Raw genomic sequence first — 22,574 nt, 5'->3', positions numbered from 1 at the left:
AAGGCTACAGGCCCCGACGACACTCCGGCAATAGCACTGAAGACTTGTGCTCCAGAACTTGCCGCTTCCCTACCCAAACTGTTCCAGCACAGTTACAACACTTGTATCTACCCCACAATGTGGAAAATTGCCCAAGTATGTCCTGTACACAAAAAGCAGGACAAATTCAACCCGGCCAATTACCGCCCCATCAGTTTCCTCTCGATCAGTATAGTGATGGAAGGTGTCATTAACAGTGCTGTCAAGCAGTACCTGCTCAGAAATAACCTGATCAGTGATGCCCAGTTTGGGTTCTGCCAGGGCCACTCAACTCCTGATCTCATTACAGCCTTGGTTCAAGCATGGACAAAAGAGCTGAATTCCAGAGGTGAGGCAAGAGTGACAGCCCTTGACATCAAGGCTGCGTTTGACTGTGTGGCATCAAGGAGCCCTGACAAAACTGGAATCAATGGATACTGGGGGCAAATTCTCCGGTGGTTGGAGTCATACCTGACACATAGGAAGATGGTTGTGGTTGCTGGAGGTCAATCACCTCAGCTCCAGGACATCTCCACACGAGTTCCTCAAGGTAGTGTCCTTGGCCCAACCACCTTCAGCTGCTTCATCAATGACCTTCCCCCCCCCCCATCATAAGGTCAGAAGTGGTGATGTTCACTGATGATTGCACAATGTTCAGCACCGTTCGTGACTCATCAGATACTGAAGCAGTCCATGTTCTAATGCAACAAGATCTGGACAATATCCAGGCTTGGGCTGACAAGTGACAAGTGGCAAGTGACATTCGCCCCACACAAATGCCATGCTATGACCATCACCAATAAGAGACAATCTAACCACCATCCCTTGACATTCAATGGTGTTACCATCACTGAATCCACCACTATCAACATCCTAGTGGTTATCATTGATCAGAAACTCAATTGGACTTGCCACATAAACAGTGGCTACAAGAGCAGGCCAGAAGCTAGGAATACTGCGGCGAGTAACTCAGCTCTGGACTCCTCAAAGCCTGTCCGCCATCTACAAGGCGCAGGTCAGGAGTGTGATGGAATACTCCCCACTTGCCTGGATGCGTACAGCCCCAGCAACTTTCAAGAAGCTTGACACCATCCAGAAAAAAAGCAGTCCACTTGATTGGTACTACATTAACATGCATTCACTCCCTCCACCACCGACATTCAGTAGCAGCAGTGTGTACTATCTATAAGATGTATGGCATAAATTCACCAAAGATCCTCAAACAGTGCCTTCCAAACCCATGACACTTCCATCTAGAATGACAAGGGCATCAGACATATGGGAACCCCACCACCTTCAAATTCCCCTCCAAGTCACTCACCATCCTAACTTGGAAGTATATTGCTGTTCCTTCACTGTCGCTGGGTCAAAATCCTGGAATTCCCTCCCTAATAGCATTGTGGGTCAACCCACAGCAGGTGGACTGCAGCAGTTCAAGAAGGCAGCTCACTACCACCTTCTCAAGGGCAACTAGGGATGGGCTAGAAATGTTGGCCAGCCAGCGACACCCACATCCCACAAATGAATAGAAAATAAAGAGATCATATTTACATACTTGCCTTGGATTAATGTGAAGTTACATTGGTTTTCTTGGTTGTTCATCTATTTGTTCATCTAATAATCTACTAATTTCAAGTTATATTAATGCCAAAGGAGGAAGCTCACAGTTTGCTCAAAGTATTCAGCTCACAGATCATAAATACTTCAAACCATAATGGCCCAAGTCATTTTTTTCAACATTTAATAAATGAACGTTTAGCTAACATTTCTAAAACTAACAGTGTGAACATCACATATGGCAGGACAACTCCAAGGATGGTGAGAGAAACAGGGAACACACAGTGGAGGCCCTACATGTGTTTGAGTGTCAAGGCTACAGTGTGCACATATCCAGTTAATTTACAGTATGGCAGGGGAAATTTTGGATTCAATGAAAAAGTGATTGGGAGCAACCAAAATAGATTTCAGAAAGCAGGATGTGTTTGGCAAAGCTGAATGAATGTTGTGACCAGGTGGCAGATTTAGATTGGGAAATGCACTCGGTGTGACGTTCTGGGCTTCCAAGAAGTTGTTAACCATACACCAGGTAGGACCAAAATGACTGCAGTGGTACAGCACCTTTTTGACCTCAAGATATCCCAAAGCACTTTACAGCTAATTTTTTTTCATGTGGGAAAATCAGTACTGAGCGATAAATACAGGCCAGAACACCAGAACTCCTCAAAGGTGCCTCAAATAACGTCCTTGGCAAACATCAGAAATGATCTTGGTTTAACATTTCTATTGAAAAATAGCAACTCCAACAGTGCATTGGGTTGTCAATATTGATCGCATTTAGGTTCCATATTGAATTAAAGAATCAAAGGAAACTGTAAATGAATTTTGACAGGTTGACAAAAATGAGAAAAAAGCAGCAGTTGGAGTTCAGTTTCACACATTTGTATACTCAAACTGCCTATTATGAGGATTTGCAACCAACATTAGTGATTGAGACAGAGATCATGTAAAAATTCAAGTACAGTTTAGAAAGACAAGTTAAATCAAGGGAAGCAATATGGAAACAGAGTGAGTAAAAGGGATGGGAGCTATAATTATAGTGCAATTACAAGATGGAAACAGGCCATCTTGATATTTACATAAGCTGCCGTCCCAGCCCACATTTACACCCTGTTTTTGTGTACTTTATTTTCAACATATTCCATGTTTACCGTCATTCCAAGTGTGCCCAATGCTTTTTGCCGCATAGCCATTGCCATCCGTTTCTTTTCTGCTCGGGTCTCTTTTCGGGCTGCTTCAATTTTCCTGTTGACTTCTGGATGTTCTCGCAGTGCCTCCAGTAAGTTTTCTGCAAGCGTCCCAATGCCTTCATCACTGGAAACCTGCTCCAGTTTATGTAAGTTTGTGATGGAGTCTGTTCCAATTAACATCTGATAATATAACGTACAAAGGAAAAATTACTCCAAAATGCCACCAGGTATTTTAACAGCCCGGACTCTAGTGTTTGCAATAAAACAGATGTCGTTATTAACATAACAGGACTGAAATTTTTTTTCACTAATCAGGCATCTTCACCTATTACCCAGCATTTCCTAACAAGTTACAGTAATCATTTACAGTTACACTACCAGCCGGAATTCCACTCGAAATAAAGATCACCCTGAGGAATTTCCACCTCTCAAACCTTATAGGGACCATTCTAATGGTGCATAAAATTAATCAGATCCAACTAAAAGCATTCTGTGTGAAGCACATCTGAAATGGTTTGGTGTTGTGAATATGGTAGTGGAGAGTTTATGGGGCTCTTGTGGTGCAGTAATAGTGTCTCCACCTCAGAACTGAGGCACAGGTTCAAGTGACATCTGCTCTGAAGGTGTATTAGAACATGCCTAAACAGGCTGGTCAAAAATAATCTAGTGGAGATGTTATGATAAATAATGAGCGTGCAAATTCCAGCAACACAAGTGGAAACTGATTTTTTATTGCATGAAGTCACAAAATACTCAGCTGCTGGATTTAGTAATACCTCAACACATTTAGGGGAGTGAACGTGTTTCAGAATTAACCTTTTAAGCTCATTAAATATCTCACTCACTTTCTAGGTCTCAAAGCCCTAGGATTTTTCAAACGTCTTCATCGGATACTGGGATTACCCTTGGAACTACCTTGCTTTCAGGGCTCACTTATTTCCTGTGTAACCAGAATGAAATGCAATATTCAAACTGAGATTTGACCAGTACATCACATAACTTCAGTGTGGGCATATCTGACTTCTAGTCTACTCTATTATTATGGATATAGTGATCATAGCCCTAGTTTGGTAATGTAGATGTTTGGCTCACATCTAACCATGGGAGTTATGATAATATGATCCATAAATCTGTTCTAAAACGGACAGTTAACATTTTCACATTGTACATTCCATTTCCCAGATCTTTGCCACTGATTTGACCTATTGATATTATTTTGTAGCTTAAGTCCTCTTCACAATTTACTTTCTTACTTATCCTTATGTCATCAGCAAATTTGGAAATCATGCTTCTCATTTCAGTCATTTATGGAAATTGAAAACACTTGAGGTCTGAGCACTGATCAATGTAGCATACCACTCTTTACATTTTGCCGATGTGAAAAAGGCCTATTAATGCCTCTCTGCTTGCTAGCCAGCCAATTTTCTATCCATGGTAACATGCTACGCTTACACCATGAAACCAAAGAACAGTACTGGATGAGAACAGGCCCTTTGGCTCACCAAGGCTTCAGTGGCTCACGAAGCCTTTCTAAACTGAAAATCTTTTGCCTCTACAGGGACCGTATATCCCTTTATTCCCTGCCTATTCATACATCTGTCAAGATTCCTACTAAACGTTTCTATTGTTTTCGCCTCCACCGGCATTGCATTCCGAGCACTTACCATCCTCTGTGTAAAAAAAAAAAAAAAAAAAAAACTTACTTCTCACATCTCCTTTAAACTCACCCTCTTTTACCTTAAACCTATGTCCCCTAGTAACTGACATTTCTAACCTGGTAAAAAGAATCCGAATAACTATACTATCCATGCCTCCCATAATTTTACAAACTTCTATCAGGTTTTACTTTCAGCAAATAACCTTTAATATGGCACTTTATCAAATACCTTCTGGAAATCTAACTATAGTACACCTACTGGTTCTCCATCCAACTAATGACTTATACAATTTCAGCATAACCACCTTGCACTTGCACCTAGTACCTAATCTCATGCTGCATCTGCCCTTGGGAATGTTTGATGGGACAGTATTTGGTAGAACAATGTAAGGGAAGTTTTATTCCGTATCCATGACAAAATGTGGCTGACATGAGTGTTCAGTGGAGAAATGACTCATTTTGGATGTTTATAGAAACTCTTGCAATCTGTTTTTCATCTTTCTGGCAAGCTTTCCTTTGTTATTAATTTTTTGGTCATTTGTTATTTTTATGTCTGACCAATTTCCTGCCCTGCCAACTGTCTTTTGCATAATTATATGCACAATGCTTGGCATACTGGTTAAGATGAACCCACTAATCAAGCCCTCAGGAAGTTCAATAGTATATTTTTCCATGTGTACTTGACACTTAACTATTAATACAAAGATATAAATTAGGAGCATGAACCAGCCAGCCTTTCAGCCCCTCAAGTTCGCTCCGATTGTGACTTTAACTTCACATTACTACCCACCCCTTTTACCCTTTGGTTCCCTTATTGGTCAAGGATCTATCCATTCCTGCCTTAAAAATGCACAATGATCCTGCCTTCACAGATCTTTGGAAAAGAAAGCTCTACAGATGCAGGATTCTCAATTTTAAAAAAAATCTCCTCACCAGTCTTAAGTGGGAGACCTCTTATTTTTAAAACCGCTTCCTCTAGTTCTAGTCTCTCTCACAAGGGGAAACATCCTTTCAATCTGTCAAGTCCCCCCAGGATATTTTGTGTTTCACCAAAATCACATTTAAAATTTAATGAGACACAGGCCCAACCTGTCAAACTTTTCCACATAAGAGAAAACCCTCATCCCTGGAGTCCTCTTTGTGAACATTCTTTGAACTACTTCTAACGCAATTTGTCCTTTACAAGGAGGCTAACATTGTATGCAGTATTCCAGATATAGTCTAATAAATGCTGTGCACAACTATTGTAAAATATCCCCTACTTTTATATTTCTTTTCCCTTGGAATAAACAACAAAATACAATTAGTCTTTGTAATCACTTGCTGTGTCTGCATATTAACTTCTTGCAATACTTGCACCAGGACAGCCAGGTCCCTGTGTATATCAGAGTTCTGCAATTTCTTTCTATTTAAATATACTGCTTTTTTATGTATCCTGCCAAAGTGGACAAGTTACATTTTCTCAAATTGACTCCATCTGGCACATGCTTGCCTATTCACTTAATTCATCCAAGTAGCTGATAGTAAATATAAATTCTTGAGGTTCCAGTACTGACTGCAGTGGTACTCCACTCATTACAGCTTGCTAACTTGAAAACGACCCATTTATGGCTACATTCTGCTTCCTGCTAGCTATCCACGTTCTGTATCTATCCTAATACGTTACACCCTACATCATGAGCTCATATTTTGTGTCATAAACTTTGATGTGGCACTTTGCTAAATACCTTCCAAGTGCAACCACCTCCATACGTTTCCCTTTATCCACATGAAGAACTTGAGTAAATTAGTTAAGTACGGCTTCTCTTCCATAAAACCACACTCATCTCTTTCAGTTGACCCATTAACCACCCGAAGTCCTGAGTATCATTTACTAATCTTGAGTGTAATGTTCATCCTGGAGATTTTTGAAAAAATGTAATGCTTTCTAGAATGAGAGATAAAATGCAATGTTTAGAGAGAAATTTTGATTGGTAAATATATCTGGTCAATACTTCCAGGAACAAAACTTTACTCAAGTAAACTACGATTGATGTACCCATAGTTTCAATCCATTGCATCCTTATTTGCTGTTACAATGCTAGAAATTCTTTGACAGCTGCATAGTGCTTCCTAACAATGTTAATTTCTAGCTCCCCTTTGGTGCTTTTTTTAGTATGGCATTTAAAGTTGCTGATTCAAAAGTCTTGCTTCATAAAATATTGTTGCAGAAGAACATATGAAAAAGGAGGAGTAATCCATTCAGTCCATGAGCCATTCCACCATTCAATGAGGTAAAACGTGATCTTCCACTTGCATTTTCCTGCACTATCCTGATCTCCCTCAAACTCTTTACCCTGTAGAAACCGATTGATCAGAGTCTTGATTGTGACAAATTGCGGCAGAGTGGGGGAAGGAGGGTGTGGGCTGGGCAATGTTGGTGGGGAGGTGGGGTTTGTTCAAGGCTTTAATAGTAAGGGCTACTTTTGTTTGGGATGTGGGGGTTGCACAAAGGTGACAAGGAACTAAGATGATGGAGGGGAGGGCCTGCCTTTTATATTCTTGACAGCAGTCAGATAACGAGGCATCGGATCACATGGGGGCTGCTGGGATGTTGCATTTAAATAGGGTCGCGGAAAGAAAGTTTAGAAGGGCGCAGCTGATGTTGTGGTAGGGATTCTGACTTGGCATAAAATTTCAGGGCGTACATGGGTGTGGGTACAGTGAAAGGGGTGGGTTTGTTCTTGTGGTGGTACGTTTAGCATTCTGAGAAGGTTCGTCCATCTTCAGTAGGTCAGGGAGTGCCACCATTTTGCAAAGGTTGGGCCATCTTGAGGTCAGGGAAGGATCATCTAACAGGGGCTGGGTCACCATTTTGTGAAGGTCATTGGTGCAGGTGGCCATTATTTTGTCCATTTTCAGTTGCTTAGTGGCAGAAAACAGAGGGTGGTGGTCGAAGGCTGTTTGTATGACTTGTGGCTGGTGTTCCACGGATCACAATGCTGGGTCTCTCAGTTTGTGATATTCATAAATGGTGTCTATGAGAACGCAAGAAAGGTGGGGTGAGAAAGACGCAATGATTGATCAGCAGGTTGAGTGAAGGCGAGGGTCTTAAGTTACAAGAAAATATAGATATGGACAAGTTGGTCAACTGGGCAGATGGAATTTAACCCTGATAAATGTGAGGTGACAAAGTTTGGAATAAGGCATCTTGGGATGCTTGTCCACAGATCCCGGAAAGTAGTCGGACAGGTTAATAGGGTAGTTAAGGTGGCATACAGGTTGCTTGCTTTTATCAGTCAAGGCATAAGTTATTAGAGCAGTACATAATTTTAGTTAGGCCACAGTTGGAGTAGTGTGTAGTTTTGGTCACCACAATACAGGAAGTGATTACACTGCAGGGGGCCCAGAGGAGATTCACCAGGATGTTGCCTGGGCATTTCAGCTGTGAAGAGAGGCTGGATAAACTCAGGTTGTTTACTCTGCAACAGAGAAGGTTGAGATGGGACCCAACAGAGATATATATGATTATGAGGGGCATGGACAGGGTGAACAGAAAACAACTGTTCCCCTTCGCTGAAGGGTCAAGAACAAGGGGGCACTTGTTTAGTGTGAAAAGCAGGTGGATTTGACAGGATATGAGAAAAATCATTTTCACTCAGTGTGGTGGGTGTCTGGAATGCACTGTCTGAGAAGACATTTGAGGCAGGTAACCTCAACCTTTAAAAAGTATTTGGATGAGCACTTGAAACATCATAACATTTAAAGACTATGGGCCCAGTGTGGGAAAGTGGGAGTAGTCTAGGTAGCAGTGCATTTTTGGCAGTGTTGACTCGATGGATCGAACGGCCTCTTTTGTACTGCACGATTTCATAATTTTTTTTATATAGAGGGTGGTAGGTGCCTGGAGCTCGCTGCCAGGGGAGATAGTGGAAGCAGGTACGATAGTGATTTTTAAAAGGTGCCTTGACAAATACATGAATAGGATGGGAATAGAGGGATACGGTCCCCAGAAGGGTAGGGGGTTTTAGTTGTGACGGGCAGCATGTCAGTGCAGGCTTGGAGGGCCGAAGGGCCTGTTCACGTGCTTTAATTTTCTTTGTTCTTCTTTGAAGATACTAAATGGCCGAGCTTGATCCCTCCCTGCATTCTTTACATCTCAAGAGAATATACCATCCAGTCCACTTAAACCTTTCTTCATAGGATTATCCCCCTATCCCAGGAATTAGTTTGGTGAATGTTCACTGCTTGCCCTTTCGGGTCATACTTCCACAGGAATGGAGACCAAAACTGCACACACAGCTCTATATATTTTCAATGAGGCTGTATACAATTGCAATAAGATATGTTTACTCCTCTGTTCACATGTTCTTGTATGAAAAGTCAACATACTATTTGCTTTAATTGCTTGCTGAACCAACATGTTCATCTTTACTGACTTATGAAAATGTACATGTAAGATCCTCAACAGTTTGAAGCCTCCCAGCTTTTCAGTTTAATACTCTGCATTTATTTTTTTCTGAACTGAATAAACTTACATTTCTCTACATTATATTCCATTGAACAATTCTTTGTCCACTCACTTCTCGAAAGCCCTTGTAACACCTTTGTCTCCTCAAGTCTCACTTCCACCTAATCTTGTGTCAAATGCAAACTATGAAATATTACATTTAATCTCTGTATCCAACTCATTGAGCAGAATTGTGCATAGCTGGGGCACAAGCACTGATCCTTGTAGTAACCAATATTCACAGCTAAATAAAATGTGTTTAATTACTGGATATGAAATCAAATTAAAAAAAAAAAAAAAAAAAAAAAAAAAAAAAAACTTAGTCCAAACATTCAATCTGTTAGTTCCATGATCATCTTGAGCTGGCAGGAGGTGACAGAGGTCATTTGATCCAGACTTGAGCAGGCAAGAGGAAGCAGAGGACATTAAGCGCACTCTACTGCTACTCCCTCTCTCCAGCAGTTTATTCCATTGCACTTGTGCTCATTCTTTGAGGGCTATACTACAAAGTTGCCATCAACGCACAAAGATAACTTCTTGAATCTAGGCCAGTGTTTCCCAAACATTTTTCTGGTGTGACTCAATTTTCACGCCTTAGACTTGTGGCCTTGCTGAGTATTTGGGTGAGGTACAAGAGTTGTTGACTTGGGAGCATGGAGAACCTTTAGTTGTTGAGTGGAGTTTGGTAAGGAGTTTCAGGTGTTGCAACAAAGATGAAATGAATTGTGTGTTCTCCCCATCGCCACTCTCTTCACCAAACCCCATCTCTCCTCCTTTTACTATATTTCCATCTGACTTAACTTTAACCACATTTTCCATATCCAACGCAGCTTTGGAGACTACAACCCTGAAAATCATCTTTGGTGACCCCACGGAGTGCCACGATCTACAGTTTCATTAAGTCAAATGAGAACCTATTATCAAGGTCAAGTTTTCCACAAAAATGCTTGCCTGCTCTGCTTTCCAATAATGAAGTACAACAAACTAGGAGAACAGGAAATGTACAAAGACTAGGAAAAGTAATGACAGATTGAAAAGAAAGACAGAGAGAGAAAGAGAGAGAACAAAACTTACTTGTGTGGGAGGGTGCTGCATAGCCAGTCCACGTAGTAGGCGGAGAATAAAAGGAAGAGCTGGTTTTGATAAGAACTTCTTCCACACATCTGCATCAAGGCTGTAAGCAGTAAAAACATAAATGTTAAAACCAGAGTTTCAATCACCAATACAGTCATCAGCAACAAATGTGGTTCCAAATATTACTCATTGCTATGAGATAACAAGGTGTAGAGCTGGCTGAACACAACAGGCCAAGCAGGATCAGAGGAGCAGGAAGGCTGACGTTTCGGGCCTAGACGCTCCTTCAGAAAAAAAAAATTACGCATTGCTATGACTTGGGTTTTCTCCTCTCCTGGTATATACAAAGCCTCAGCTACCCTCCCATTAACACCTCTTTACCTAAACAATTTCCTGCTAAAGAAACAAAATTAAATACTTAGTGCTAGCAAAATGAATCTCACTTCTTGGCACTTGGGATGTGTTTCCGGATGTATTCTAAAGCATTTTGGGTTATTCCTTTCTGCAGGATAAGTTCCTTTAGCTGATGTCCATTGCTGTTGTTTTTGATTCCTGCAGCTATTTTACAGAAACAATCCAGGAAAACCTTATCATCAGTGTTATGCTCTTCATCATATCTAAGAACAGGACAACAAAGAGATAAGAAAGGATTAGAAAGATCATCAGTACACTAGCACAATGGAAAATTGGTAAGTGAGGGAAAGCAAGACCTTGCTGGATGCTATAAAGTTTTAGATGAATTTAAATGTGTAAGTTAAAGATTCAAACACATCAATACAAACAGTGGCTTCTTCTTTTGGTTCTAAACGAAAATGCATTGTAAAGTTGCATTGACTAGGCAAGTTAATGTTACCCCACCCCATAAAATTTTAAGTCGACTCTGAAGTATTTAGCTGTGTGAAAGGAATTTGGTGGAAGTGCTGGGCTCCAGAATGATCACATGCATATCATCAAACACAGGTTAGCAAATGTTTCTTACTTGTCAAAATTACAGTAGGGTTTGAATCGATCAACAAGAATCTGCATTTTCTCCAATTCCCCAAAGGACAAGTATGGGATAATACGTAGCAAACCCTGGAGAACACTGGGATTGGAACGGACAAATGTTGAATTGATCTGGTCCAACAGCATCACCAGCTGATCTTTGTCTCCTGTCAGCAGCAAGTTACCCTGGTGGCGAGAGAGATTTAGTGATACACTTTTGCAGCACATAAGAGAATTCTCTCTAACTACGGAGAAGATGTAATAGTCAGCTCTAACGATATACATTAATAAAAGCACAGAAACATCTCGTGTCCTTTGCCTTATGTTTCTGAATGGCTGGGATCATGAACTTTGAACTTAGATGGTTGAGTAAATTCTGTATAAGCTTTGTCTTTTATTTCATTTTCTCAGGAGTTTACTTTGGTTTGTTTTCTTCACTGGTTATGCTCTTCCTCTTGGTAATACCAATTGGTACAGCAGCATGATGTGCTGCATGAATGCGGATTCCTGTCTGCTCTAACCATTCTAGCTTCTTCCCTTGTTTGCCAGAGCTATTACTCAACTGTCCAAGTGGCATCCTTGTTGCCATGCCTCAATCCTCATTTATTGCCACTCATTAATTATGCTACTGTCCCTGAACTTATTGCTCAATGTCCTTCAATTTCATTACCAAGAATCCAATGGCTTGCTGTTACCTGAAGAATGGACAAGATCTTAGTTTGCACCTATATAAAACTTGCACGATCTCACCTGACACCTCTCGAGTACGTGCCTTCAGTCCTATATTTCTATTCACATCCTATGAATCTTTGTTCCTTGCTTTCCCATCCTCTCCAGTCAAACAATGCTAGCTGCTTTTTTAACTGCTTTATAAGCTTCCAATATTCCTTCGATTACCTCCTCTCTTCCTACGTTCAAAAGCTTCCAGAAGACCTTTTCCATCCACAAAAGCTGAAATGCTGATTTGAGAAGTACTAAAATATTCTAAATCTTTTCATCTAGATTGTTGCTTTTGTTTAATTTTTGCCTTTCATTCTTTCCATAAGTCATGCTAATGGCTCAGAAGACAAGTACACTATGGGTTCTGGTTGTAAGCCAAATAGAGCTCAAATGCTTGACTGATTGTTTTTAGTTTTATCACTGTTCTGCCTAACCTCCTATAATAAGCATACCAACAATCGATGGAACATATACTTAATGGTACTAGCACTTTGATACCTCAAATCATAGTTACTGGATCATGTCTCAATCATCAAGGTCAAAGTGGGGCTGCTTGCTGATGTCTTCACAATTATTCAGATAATGAAGCACTCCATGCCCAAACGCAACAAAACTTGGGCTGATAGGTGACGAGTAACATTGCACCATGCAAGCATCAGGACATGAACAACACCAGCAAAAGTTTAGCTTTGACATCGAATTTCAAACTTACTCAACATTAACAGCCTGGGTTCTAGGAACTCAACTGAAACTCCTGTAAGAAAGCTACAAAAACACTTAAGAGGTTGGGTATTCTGTAGAGAGTTACTTACCCTCCAAAGTCCCCAAATTCTCCCCAATATCTACTGGGATCAGGCCAGGTGTATCCCATTTTCTGGGATAACTGCACCTCTGCCAACACTCAAGAAGCCCCAGAGCAAAAAAAAAAATTAGCCCACCCACCTCTGGTGCATAACAGCTGCAATAAGTAATGCCCACAGGATACACTGCAATAACACACCAAAGTTTTGCTGGAAAAAGACACATTTTGTCAAAGAGTTTTGTTTAACACTCATCAGAACAATTTGCAAAAGCTACCAAATTAAAAGAAGAACAAGATTTATGTATAAGAGACGAATGCTGATTGATTGACAAGCGTGCTCTGATAGGTAGAGACATTGCCATGGAGAATGCACCTGATAATCATGACTAAACAAAGCAGGTTGCACGGAGAATGGCTGTTACCTATTTTGATGAATTGAAACATGTATATAGTGTGTGCACTGCTCTTTGTTTTCAAAGACCAGGGCTCTGTGTATTTACGTACGTAGCTTCCAGTAGATGCAAGTATGCCGCAAGTCCATTGACAATTATTCCCATACACAGGGTTATGTAGCAAATGTTGTGCAATTGCAGAATTACACTTAATTCTGGACAGTGTGTTGAGTTTTCAAACACAGGCTGGTCAAGTAGGGTCAGTAATTTGCTTGTAATAAGCAGCCAAAGGGATAGACCGTTTAATAGGTTTATTCATCAGAGTGGTGGATCCTATGTACCTGGCATTACACAGATACTGAAATTCACACACCACATTACTCACATGCGTGTTAGGCAGAGTGTCTGCTTAGTTTGGCCGCAGCATATTAGTGAGGAACACTACTCGTGTTGCTACTGCATAGAAGTAGCCAGCTTCATCTGTTGCACAAACATTTGACACATTACCCCTGGGTACTATGAGGTAGACTGGGAGCTTTCCAGGACTAAAAGCAATGTCCTTATGTCCATTCATGAATTTTCACAACTTACAACAAGAAACTAACTGAAGATGGCAAAGTTGGTTCTGCTATAACGCGATTTCATCAGTGCGCGGAGGAGTATGTGTTGACATCACATGATCATTTCTCGGGCTTTGTCGTGAATACGTACAATGTTAGCACTGAGAGAATCTCCGCGCCAGCATCACGTGATCATTTTGTGGGCTTTGTCATGAAGTGCTTTCCTGAGAGAGGTACAGTACAACCTCCTTCCCCATCAAGTCATCATGACATTTTTTCAAGGTAAAGTGTTAAATTTACTTTAATTCATAGCTAATAATAACATAAAACATTTATTCAAATTGTGCTATCCTTTGTGTTAAGCTTTTGAGTGATTTTTCAGTGTTTTTTTTTGGTGTTCTGCCCCTAACCCCGCTTTTCTCATAGGCACTGTTATTTCTATAGCGCAATTTTCTATAACATAACGTTGCACAGGAATGCAGCTATTGTGTTATAGCAGAACCAACTATACGAATAGGAAGGGTTTAGAAGAATATGGGCCAAATGCTGGCAAATGGGACTAGATTTATTTAGGATATCTGGTCGGCATGGACAAATTGGACCGAAGGGTCTGTTTCTGTGCTGTATATTTCTGACTCTCTTCTGACTCTATCTGATCAGAGTAACCATTAAGCTTCACATACTGCAATTATGCAGTAGCAACATGAATGACGTTTACCATTATCGTATTGCCGGCACCAGGCCAAAAGGATGTTCTAGCCATCATACAAATTAATAATGTGGTTGATGAATTTCAGTGTGGGTGCGATGAGGTGAGTAGATCAAACATTCCAAAGACCAGCAGATCACATCTAATAGCATATCCTTTCACTGTTCGCAACAATGTTTGATCCAATTCAACCACTCCCAACATTTGTAGGGCAATGCTTTAACTAATCAGGACCAATCCATTTTGTTTAAAATTCATACAATATTTGGCAGTAAATTCTTAGTCATCATTAGCTGGTAAAATCTCCATGGCAACAATTACAGTTCACTTGTCAGCCAATCAATATTTTCCTTTCATACAGTACAAATGTTGTTTTCCTTTTACTTTGGTACTTCTTGCAAATTGTCCCTATGACTGCAAGGTGAAAAGCTTCATCAAAATATGTCATAGTACTGAATTTGGGTATTGATGTACAATCAGATGTCTATTTGTCAAAGTTTCTTTAATTGCCTCCCAAACCCATAACTTTCATCACCTAGAAGGATAAAGGCTTTTGGAACACAATCACCTCCAAATAACCCCCACTCAGCATAGTGATTTGGACCTGTATTACACACATTCCATTTTGTTGTACTTATTCAAAATAGAGGAAATCCCTGCCTCACCACACTACAGGACCACCTTCATGAAACAGATTACACAAATTCAAAAAGGTAGTTTACCTTTCCAAGATGATTAGTGATGGCCAATACCAGCTTTAGCACTGACACCATACTCAAAGAAAGAATAAAAATGTAATACGCCTTTCTAAGGAATGTCCATACAATAGTCTAGGGCAATGTGAATTTTACATGTAGGAGAAGGATGGGAGGGAATACTAACAAAGTCCAACTACACTTTTCAACATGGCTCGCTGGAAAGCACTCCATGTTCTCCTTTATTTTTACTAAGGGTAATGACGCCAATTATAGTAACATTTCCGAGACTTGTGCTGAATAGTTTCTCTTTGCTGGCTGCTCAAACTTGCACAACATTTTTTAAAAAAGAGATTTCATTTCCTCTAGGTGCTGATTCCCACAGTAATGTTCCACATGTAATGATCACCACCAGCTCCATTCCAATATTCAACTTACAGAAAAATCTTTGGACCTTAAGCATTTAGCACAATACTCACTCTGTCCTCAGTCAGTGGTTCTGCATTTGCTTCATCTAGAACTATCTCCATGATGCTGAGCACTTGCTCAGCAATTGTTGCACCGCCACTGTCTTTACTCTCCTGTTCTGCCAGCAGCGCCTAAAATACAAACAAACAATGCCTTATTAAAGGCAAACTAGCGAAGTATTTCAGAAAATAAATTTGTATTTGCTGACTTATTTCTCATACTTCTATTAATCCAAATAATTATATTCTTACAGTAACTGCTGAATATTTATTCATGTTGAATAATTGACTGTACTTCATAAGCTTGAGTAGAAATAGCTTGGAACTCCATAACTATGGAGCGTCCCTCCCTTAAAGAAATATTTTGCTACGGATAGACAGACCAACTCAGCAGCAAGCTGCTGGACTTAGGCAGCACATCCCCAAACCTTTCCACTTGTTTGGGGAATTTCTGATGAACATCATTAAGTTATATTAATTCCACTTGAGGTCTAGAACTCACTAGGTTCAGTGTTCCCAGCATTACATTCAGCGGGTTCATCTCTGGTTTAATCAATTGTTGTCGATTCACCTTCACCTTTACGCAGTAACTGAACAGCTTCAGAAGCACCTATACAGAAAAGGAAAACAAACTAAGTCATACTTGACTATTATCAATCATGTAACCTGGCATTAAGCTGGTGGGCTTAGAGTCACAGTTCAAGTGATTCAGCAAATACTGCAGAAATCAAAAATAATTTACACACAGTCTTTTTCAAACGATACTTTGAATATTGTGGTGTCTGGATTCATTGTCAGGAAATCACATAATAGCAATCACATTTGGTCCTTCGATGACCTGCTCATATTTCAACTCTCAAAACCTCTCCGCTTTCTAAAGGGCTCAAGTCAGCAATGTGACAGGATACTTAGTATCAATCTGGTAAGGTAATTTGTACCATCATTTAATCATTCATGTCCTCCAGTCTTTCCTATCCTCACCATTCTTTTTCTCCGTTTTGTATTCACTTATAAACTGGGATAAGGTGCAATCACAATACTCAATATTGTACATAATTGACTACAAAGCCATCTACTTGATTTGAGCCCCTGTCTCTGAAACCAAATCTCTGCAGCCTATATTTGAAATGAGGTATTTACTATGTAAAAGGGTATATTACATCAACTTACCAAGATTACCGCAAACCCTGCTACCTCAATTAAGGAGGAAAGCAGAGATATCATGGGACCATCATCACCATGTTTCTTCAAGTGACACATCCAGAGTGTCAAAACATTGTAGGCAAAATATTTAGCACGTCCAAAGTCCCAAATCAAATATAATTGATCAATTAAAGTCAGTAAATTACTAACTCTACAAAAGGAAATTCCAGTTTCCCTTGATAAAATTTATCAGATAACATCTGAATAGATGAAATTTTAATGATAAAGATAAATTCAGGTTCCAGGTAGGGATAAATAGCAATTAACAGGATAATTATTTAAAATTCAGTATGAAACAAGGTACTAAGTGCTATGCCCCCAGTCTCTCTCTCACATCAAAAGTAATTCAAGATTTTGAATGAATATACGCCGAAACTTCACGTCCACCGTGAAGTATGGAAAGATGTATGTTATAGAACATGAAAGTAAATGAATTAGTAGACAACTTGGATAGATTTTTTCATTTGGTATTAACTTTCTATTTGGTCCTTCAGTCGCTGAGTGATTGTTGGGTTGTAAAGGGAGATCTAACACCATGCGAGGTGAAAGCCTCACAGAATGGTATATGTTTGATTCATAAATGGTTAGTCAGCGTGATCCCTCAAGCCCAGGATGCAATCACAAAGAATATTGTAGAACAGGGTCTTCTGGTTGTCTTTTGCTCGCCGAGCCGCTTGTTCCGTGGTATGCTGATGTTTCGTTACCATTCTAGGCAACGTCATCAGTGCAACCTCTAATCAAAGTGTTGGTGTTCTGCTCCGTTGCGAATTTATACAATCCTCTGGCACGGTGGGTCTTGTCACTACTGGTTCTGTTTTTCAGCAGTGGTCTGTATACGGGGTCTATTTCTATGTGTTTGTTAATGGAGTCCCATGTTGAGAACCAGGCCTCCAGAAATTCCCTTGCATGTCTGCCAGTCACAGCCTGGGGGAGATGCTTCTTTGAAAGGATACTGACTATACAATAGCATTGTCTATAGTGCTCTAGTGTTTTTGGTGCTATTTAAAAGCAGTTCTTGATTAGTCATGAAAGCTTAAACGTAAGAACTTTTACCACAGTTTCCATGAAAATAATGCTTAAATCTAGCTGGTCAATTTACATGAGTTCTAAGAAACATACCAGAATTTGCTGCTGCAATGAGGATGATATTTAATGTTGTTTATAAAGCATAGGTCCTGCCCAAAGCAAACATTATGTTATGCTTAAGTGACAAAGCAATCTAGGGATAGAGCCATAAGATGGCTAGTTAGTAAGTTAACTTCCAAAGGAACGTGCAAGAATAGCTTAGTGCTTTTCTGCTTCTGAACTCAAAAAAGGGGAAGAGGCTAAGATCTTATTAATGTTAGGATGTTTCTCAAAACCTAGGATTAAATCTAGGATTTAAAGTCAGATACTAAAGGACTGTAAAAACAACAGCAACATGCAACTTCTGCAAGAACATTCAAGAGCTACTGAGAAGGCAATGCCCAAGTTACAGGACTTCAATCCCAGCTGTGCCTGACACTCCCATCACAATCTGTTCTTACGCATGGTATGGAAGGAAAGTGCCATTCATACAATACTTTGATTCTTTACATCAAAATTAGGTGAAAGTGCCTGACACATAATTCATTAGAGATAACTGCTACTCGTACTATTATTGTGATAGTGCAAACACACCATTATAGCTTTCAGCATTCACAAGGTACATTCCCTCTCAACATTCCAATCCTCTGTTCCAATGCTTTAACAGTGGCTCCGCTTCAGAAAGTGCAAAATCTGGTGTTTCACTTCCAACCTTCCTTCTGTCTAGGGATCCAAACACTCGTACATGAAGAAATGATTTGTTTATATTTTTTCCATTCTGGCATCTTGTTTTGCCTGTTTATGATGTAGTCTTCTCTACACAGAGGAAACCAAATGCAAATTAAGTGACTAATTTGCTGAACACTGCCATTCAGCAAGCACGTGACCCTGAGAGCTTTTATGGTTACTTGCCACTTGAGTTTTCTATCTCAGTTTGCCTCTTGCACTGTCCAGTACAACTTGATGGAAACTTGAAGAACACCTCATTTTTCAATTCGGTACTCGGTAAACTTCTGGCCTCAGTATTGATGATCCAGCCTCTGGGATAACAGGTGCTGGCAATGATTCTGCTGAAACACTTTTATCCCCCTAATCCATCTTTATTTCTTTACTTGTCCCATTAAAATTTCTTTGTGCCTTACATCATCATTTAATCACTCCTGTCATCCACTCTTTACCAGAAAAAGGAATGGTGGAGCTAGGAATTGTGCTTGTTTACAAATTAATCTTTAAATTCATACATTACTGATCAAAAGTCATAAATTTGAGGATTTAACAGCTTTGCTCTTTACTGATGCCACCTGATCCTTTGAACTTTTCTTTTTAAAATCAGCTTTCTAACATCCAGAGTAGTTTACCTCTAGAAATAATCCAGACTGGATTAGTTGCTTCTGTTTGTGGAGATTAAGTATAACAAAGTATAACAAAGTATAACCAACCTGCAGCTTGCTCTTTTTCTCCCCGATATAGAGATAGTAACAGAAAGAGGCCATTTGGCTTTCTGGATCTCCACAGACTTTCTGAAAAACCTCATTATTCCACTTCTGTTGTTCTCTCTCCCATAGGCCTGTAATTTCCTCCCCTTCAACAATTTGTCCTGTTACCCTTTCAAGGTTATTACTACAACTGCATTCATCACCTTTTCAGATGATACATTCACAATTATAAATATCTCACCCTGTTACAAAAACAAAAACTTGCCTTTGGTCTGCTGTCAAATATCTCAAATTTGTATGCTTTAGTTACCAATCCTGAACACTCAGAATTGTTCTGACACAGAAAGAGGCCATTTGGTCCACCATGTCTCATTGGCTCTCCTGCCTTCTCCCCATAACACTGCTCATTGGTAATTTGAAAAGAAACATCGAAATTATCTTTTGAATACCTCGACTGGAGCTTCCTCCACCACTCACTCAGATGGTGTATTCCAGATCCTAACCACTTGCTGCATGAAAAAGTTTTTCTTCATATCATTGCTGCTTCTTTTACTCATTATTTAAAATCTGAGCTCTCCAATTCTCGATCCTTTTGCAAGAGGGACTATTTGATACGTTGCATCAGTCTTCACAGTAGAAGACTCTAATAGCATTTCAAAGAAAAGTAATCCAGGGTCAAAGGGAGGAGAGGAAATGCATACAACAACTAATAGAAGAGAAAAAGTACAAAGGAAATTAATGGGGCTAAAGACCAATATGTTCCTTGTACCTACGAGATGCGTCCTAAGTTATTAAAAGGAATTAGCCACAGAGAGTGTGTGAAAGTAGGTAGTAACCTTCCAAGAATCTTTAGATTCTGGAAAAGTCCCAAAAGATTCACCAACTGCTAACGTAGCAGCCTCATACAAAAAGGGAAGATGACAAAAAAAACTATAGACCAATGAGACTATAGAAATGTTAGCTTAACATAGGTCATTGGGAAAATGTTAGAGTCTGTTATAACAGATGCAATAGCAGAGCATTTAGAAATGCATAATATGATCAAACAGAGTCAGCATGGCTTCATGAAGGCAAAATCATGCCTGAAAAATTTATTAAAATTCCGAGGTGGTGACAAACAGAACAGACGAATGAGAACCAATAGATGTAATATCTTTACTTCCAAAAAACATTTAGACAGGTACCACACATTAGGCACCTAATATGACAAGAAACGTGGTGTTGAAAGTAGTATATTAGCATGGATAGAGAATTGGCTAAGTAATAAAAGACAGAAAATGTTGGATAACGGGAGTATATTTACAGCAGTCTGTAACTAGTGGAGTGCCACTGGGATCAGTGGTGCCGCCACAATTATTGACTGGTTTAATGACTTGGATAAGGACAGTGAACATACTATAGCCAAGTTTGGAGAAGACAAAAATAGTGGGAAGCAAGTAGTGAAAATGAGTGTGCTGAGGGTTATAGACAGGTTAATTAACTGTAAAAAATCTTTTGCAGATGGAATATAATGTTGAGAAATGTGAGGCTATGAACCTTAGCAAGAGGAGGAGCTGGATATTATTTGAGCAGACAAAGACTGTAGAAAGCTACAGCACAGAAGGATTTGGGAATCCTTCTGAATGAATCACAAAATCTTAGCATACAAGTTCAGCAAATTATAGGGAAGGCAAATGGAATGTTGGCCTTTATTTCAAAAGGAATGGAGTAAAAAGATATTGAAGCTAAAACTGTACAATCACAAAACTGTTACAGTGCAGGAGGCGACCTTTTGGTCTATCGTGCCTGCACTGGCTCTTCAAATGTGCATTGCCTAGTGCCAATCTCGTCCTTTCACCCCTCATTCTCGTACACTATTTCTATTCAAATAATCACCAATTGCCCTTGTGAATGTCTCAATAAAACCAGCTTAGACCATATTTCCAGGCAGTGCATTCATACTCTAACTAATCACTGTGTGCGAAAGACCTTTTTTTACATTACCCTTGCTTCTTTTGTATATCACTTCAAAATCCATGTTCTCTCATTCTTGTCCCTTTTACGAACATGAATAGTTAAACCCTATCAAAACTCTTCTCAGCCACCTTCTCTCCAAGGAGAACAATCCCAACTTCTTCAATCTATCCTCATACTGAAGGCTCTCATTCCTGGAGCCATTTTTGTAAGTCGCTTTCACCCTGTATCCGACACATTCACGTCTCTCTCATAACGTGGCTCACACACAGTACACAATACTCCATCGAACAATATCACCTCCTTGTACTTGCACTCTTGGGTCACAGACAATGTTCTCTCTAATTTTTGTCGCACCTGCACAGATATCTGATAATCTGAGCAATATATTTAAGCCAGAGCAGAAGTCACACAACGGGGGATGAAGGCATACAAGAGGTTTTCTGCTGCTGCTTGACTGTGTGTGCGTGCAACTTAGAGAACATTGGCTGCACACAATATTAGTTGAAAAGTATTCATGCATCCCCAAATTATGGAGGGGGGTGCCTGTTTGTTTGTTTTTGGGGGTGGTGGGGGGTGGTGTTGGAGAAAAGAAAACACGTGTTTATAATTAAAATGATAACTTGGCTTTTCAAAAACCAGCCCTGGTCAATGTGCTGCATTGTATGTGTCTATAGACATGAATGAGAGTAGGTTGTTTTAGAATAGGATGTAACACCCTTCCTCATCAGACTTGGCTACACTTACACTCCAGGATCATGTGTTAAACATGGATCACTTGGCTGAGGTACCAGACTTCTGAAACTGCCTTGCAGGGAAAACCTGTGCCCTAACAACTGGAAAGAAAAAGTGCTTAAAGATGTGTAGGCTTTTCATGAGAAATGAAGTTTCTTTCCAGTTAAAACCAGGAATTGCATGCCTTAATTGTTCAAAGCCACTAGCACTCGTGGACAGCTCTGGTTCAAGTATATCAAACGAGCCACTTACAAGTGAAGGATGGTTGGGCACAGTTGAGGTTAGTCAGACCACAGCTAGAGTACTGTAAAGAGTTTTGGTCCCCCTATCCTGAGAAAGATAATCCTGGCACTGGAAGCAGTCCAGAGAGGCTACAGTAAGTTGATCTGGGGTGAGGAGGGATATTCTTATGAAGAGAGTTGAGGAGGTTGGGCCTATACTCATTGGAGTTTTGTAAATGAGAGGCAACATTTATGAAACATAAAAAATTCTTCAGGGACTTGACAGGGCAGATGCTGAGAAGTTACTTACCCTTGTGACACAGTCGAGGGCTTGAGGGCATAACTTTAGATTAAGGGGTTACCAATTTGTGTCAGAAATGAACAGGAATTTCTTCTGAGTAGTAAATCTGTGGAATTCTTTTCTGCTGGCTGTAGAGGATGGGTTGTTAAGCATACTTAAGGCAGAGACAGACAGATCTTTTAATCAGTAAAAGAATAGAGGGTCACAGGGAAAAGACAGAAAAGTGGATTTGAGGATTATTAGACCAGCCACGCTCTCATCGAATGGCAGAAACATCCGATAGGCCAAGTGGCCATCTCTGCTCCTACAATTTATGGTCTTATTAATTTCAACCAGAATTAACGTT

At 40.0% G+C, this 22,574-nt stretch overlaps 2 protein-coding genes across 10 annotated transcripts in view; both read right to left on the bottom strand.

The window, feature by feature from the left end:
• aldh4a1 (aldehyde dehydrogenase 4 family, member A1) overlaps nt 1-22,574 on the bottom strand; it is a 419,312-nt gene that overhangs the window by 112,960 nt on the left and 283,778 nt on the right. The gene's annotated exons all lie outside the window — the stretch shown is intronic.
• The window catches only part of ubr4 (ubiquitin protein ligase E3 component n-recognin 4), a 259,887-nt gene that overhangs the window by 12,497 nt on the left and 224,816 nt on the right, over nt 1-22,574 (bottom strand). For all 7 annotated transcript variants that reach the window (XM_048614952.1, XM_048614953.1, XM_048614955.1 and 4 more), the window contains 6 exons: nt 15,817-15,924; nt 15,327-15,446; nt 10,965-11,155; nt 10,429-10,602; nt 9,986-10,085; nt 2,727-2,945 (listed from right to left, as the gene is read on the bottom strand). In XM_048614952.1, the coding sequence (XP_048470909.1) occupies nt 2,727-2,945; nt 9,986-10,085; nt 10,429-10,602; nt 10,965-11,155; nt 15,327-15,446; nt 15,817-15,924 (912 nt within the window). The remainder of the gene's footprint in view (nt 1-2,726; nt 2,946-9,985; nt 10,086-10,428; nt 10,603-10,964; nt 11,156-15,326; nt 15,447-15,816; nt 15,925-22,574) is intronic.

This window comes from Rhincodon typus, chromosome 31 (genome assembly GCF_021869965.1).
Source record: "Rhincodon typus isolate 14 chromosome 31, sRhiTyp1.1, whole genome shotgun sequence".
Lineage (NCBI taxonomy): Eukaryota > Metazoa > Chordata > Chondrichthyes > Orectolobiformes > Rhincodontidae > Rhincodon > Rhincodon typus.
This window is presented reverse-complemented; position numbering and strand designations above follow the sequence as displayed.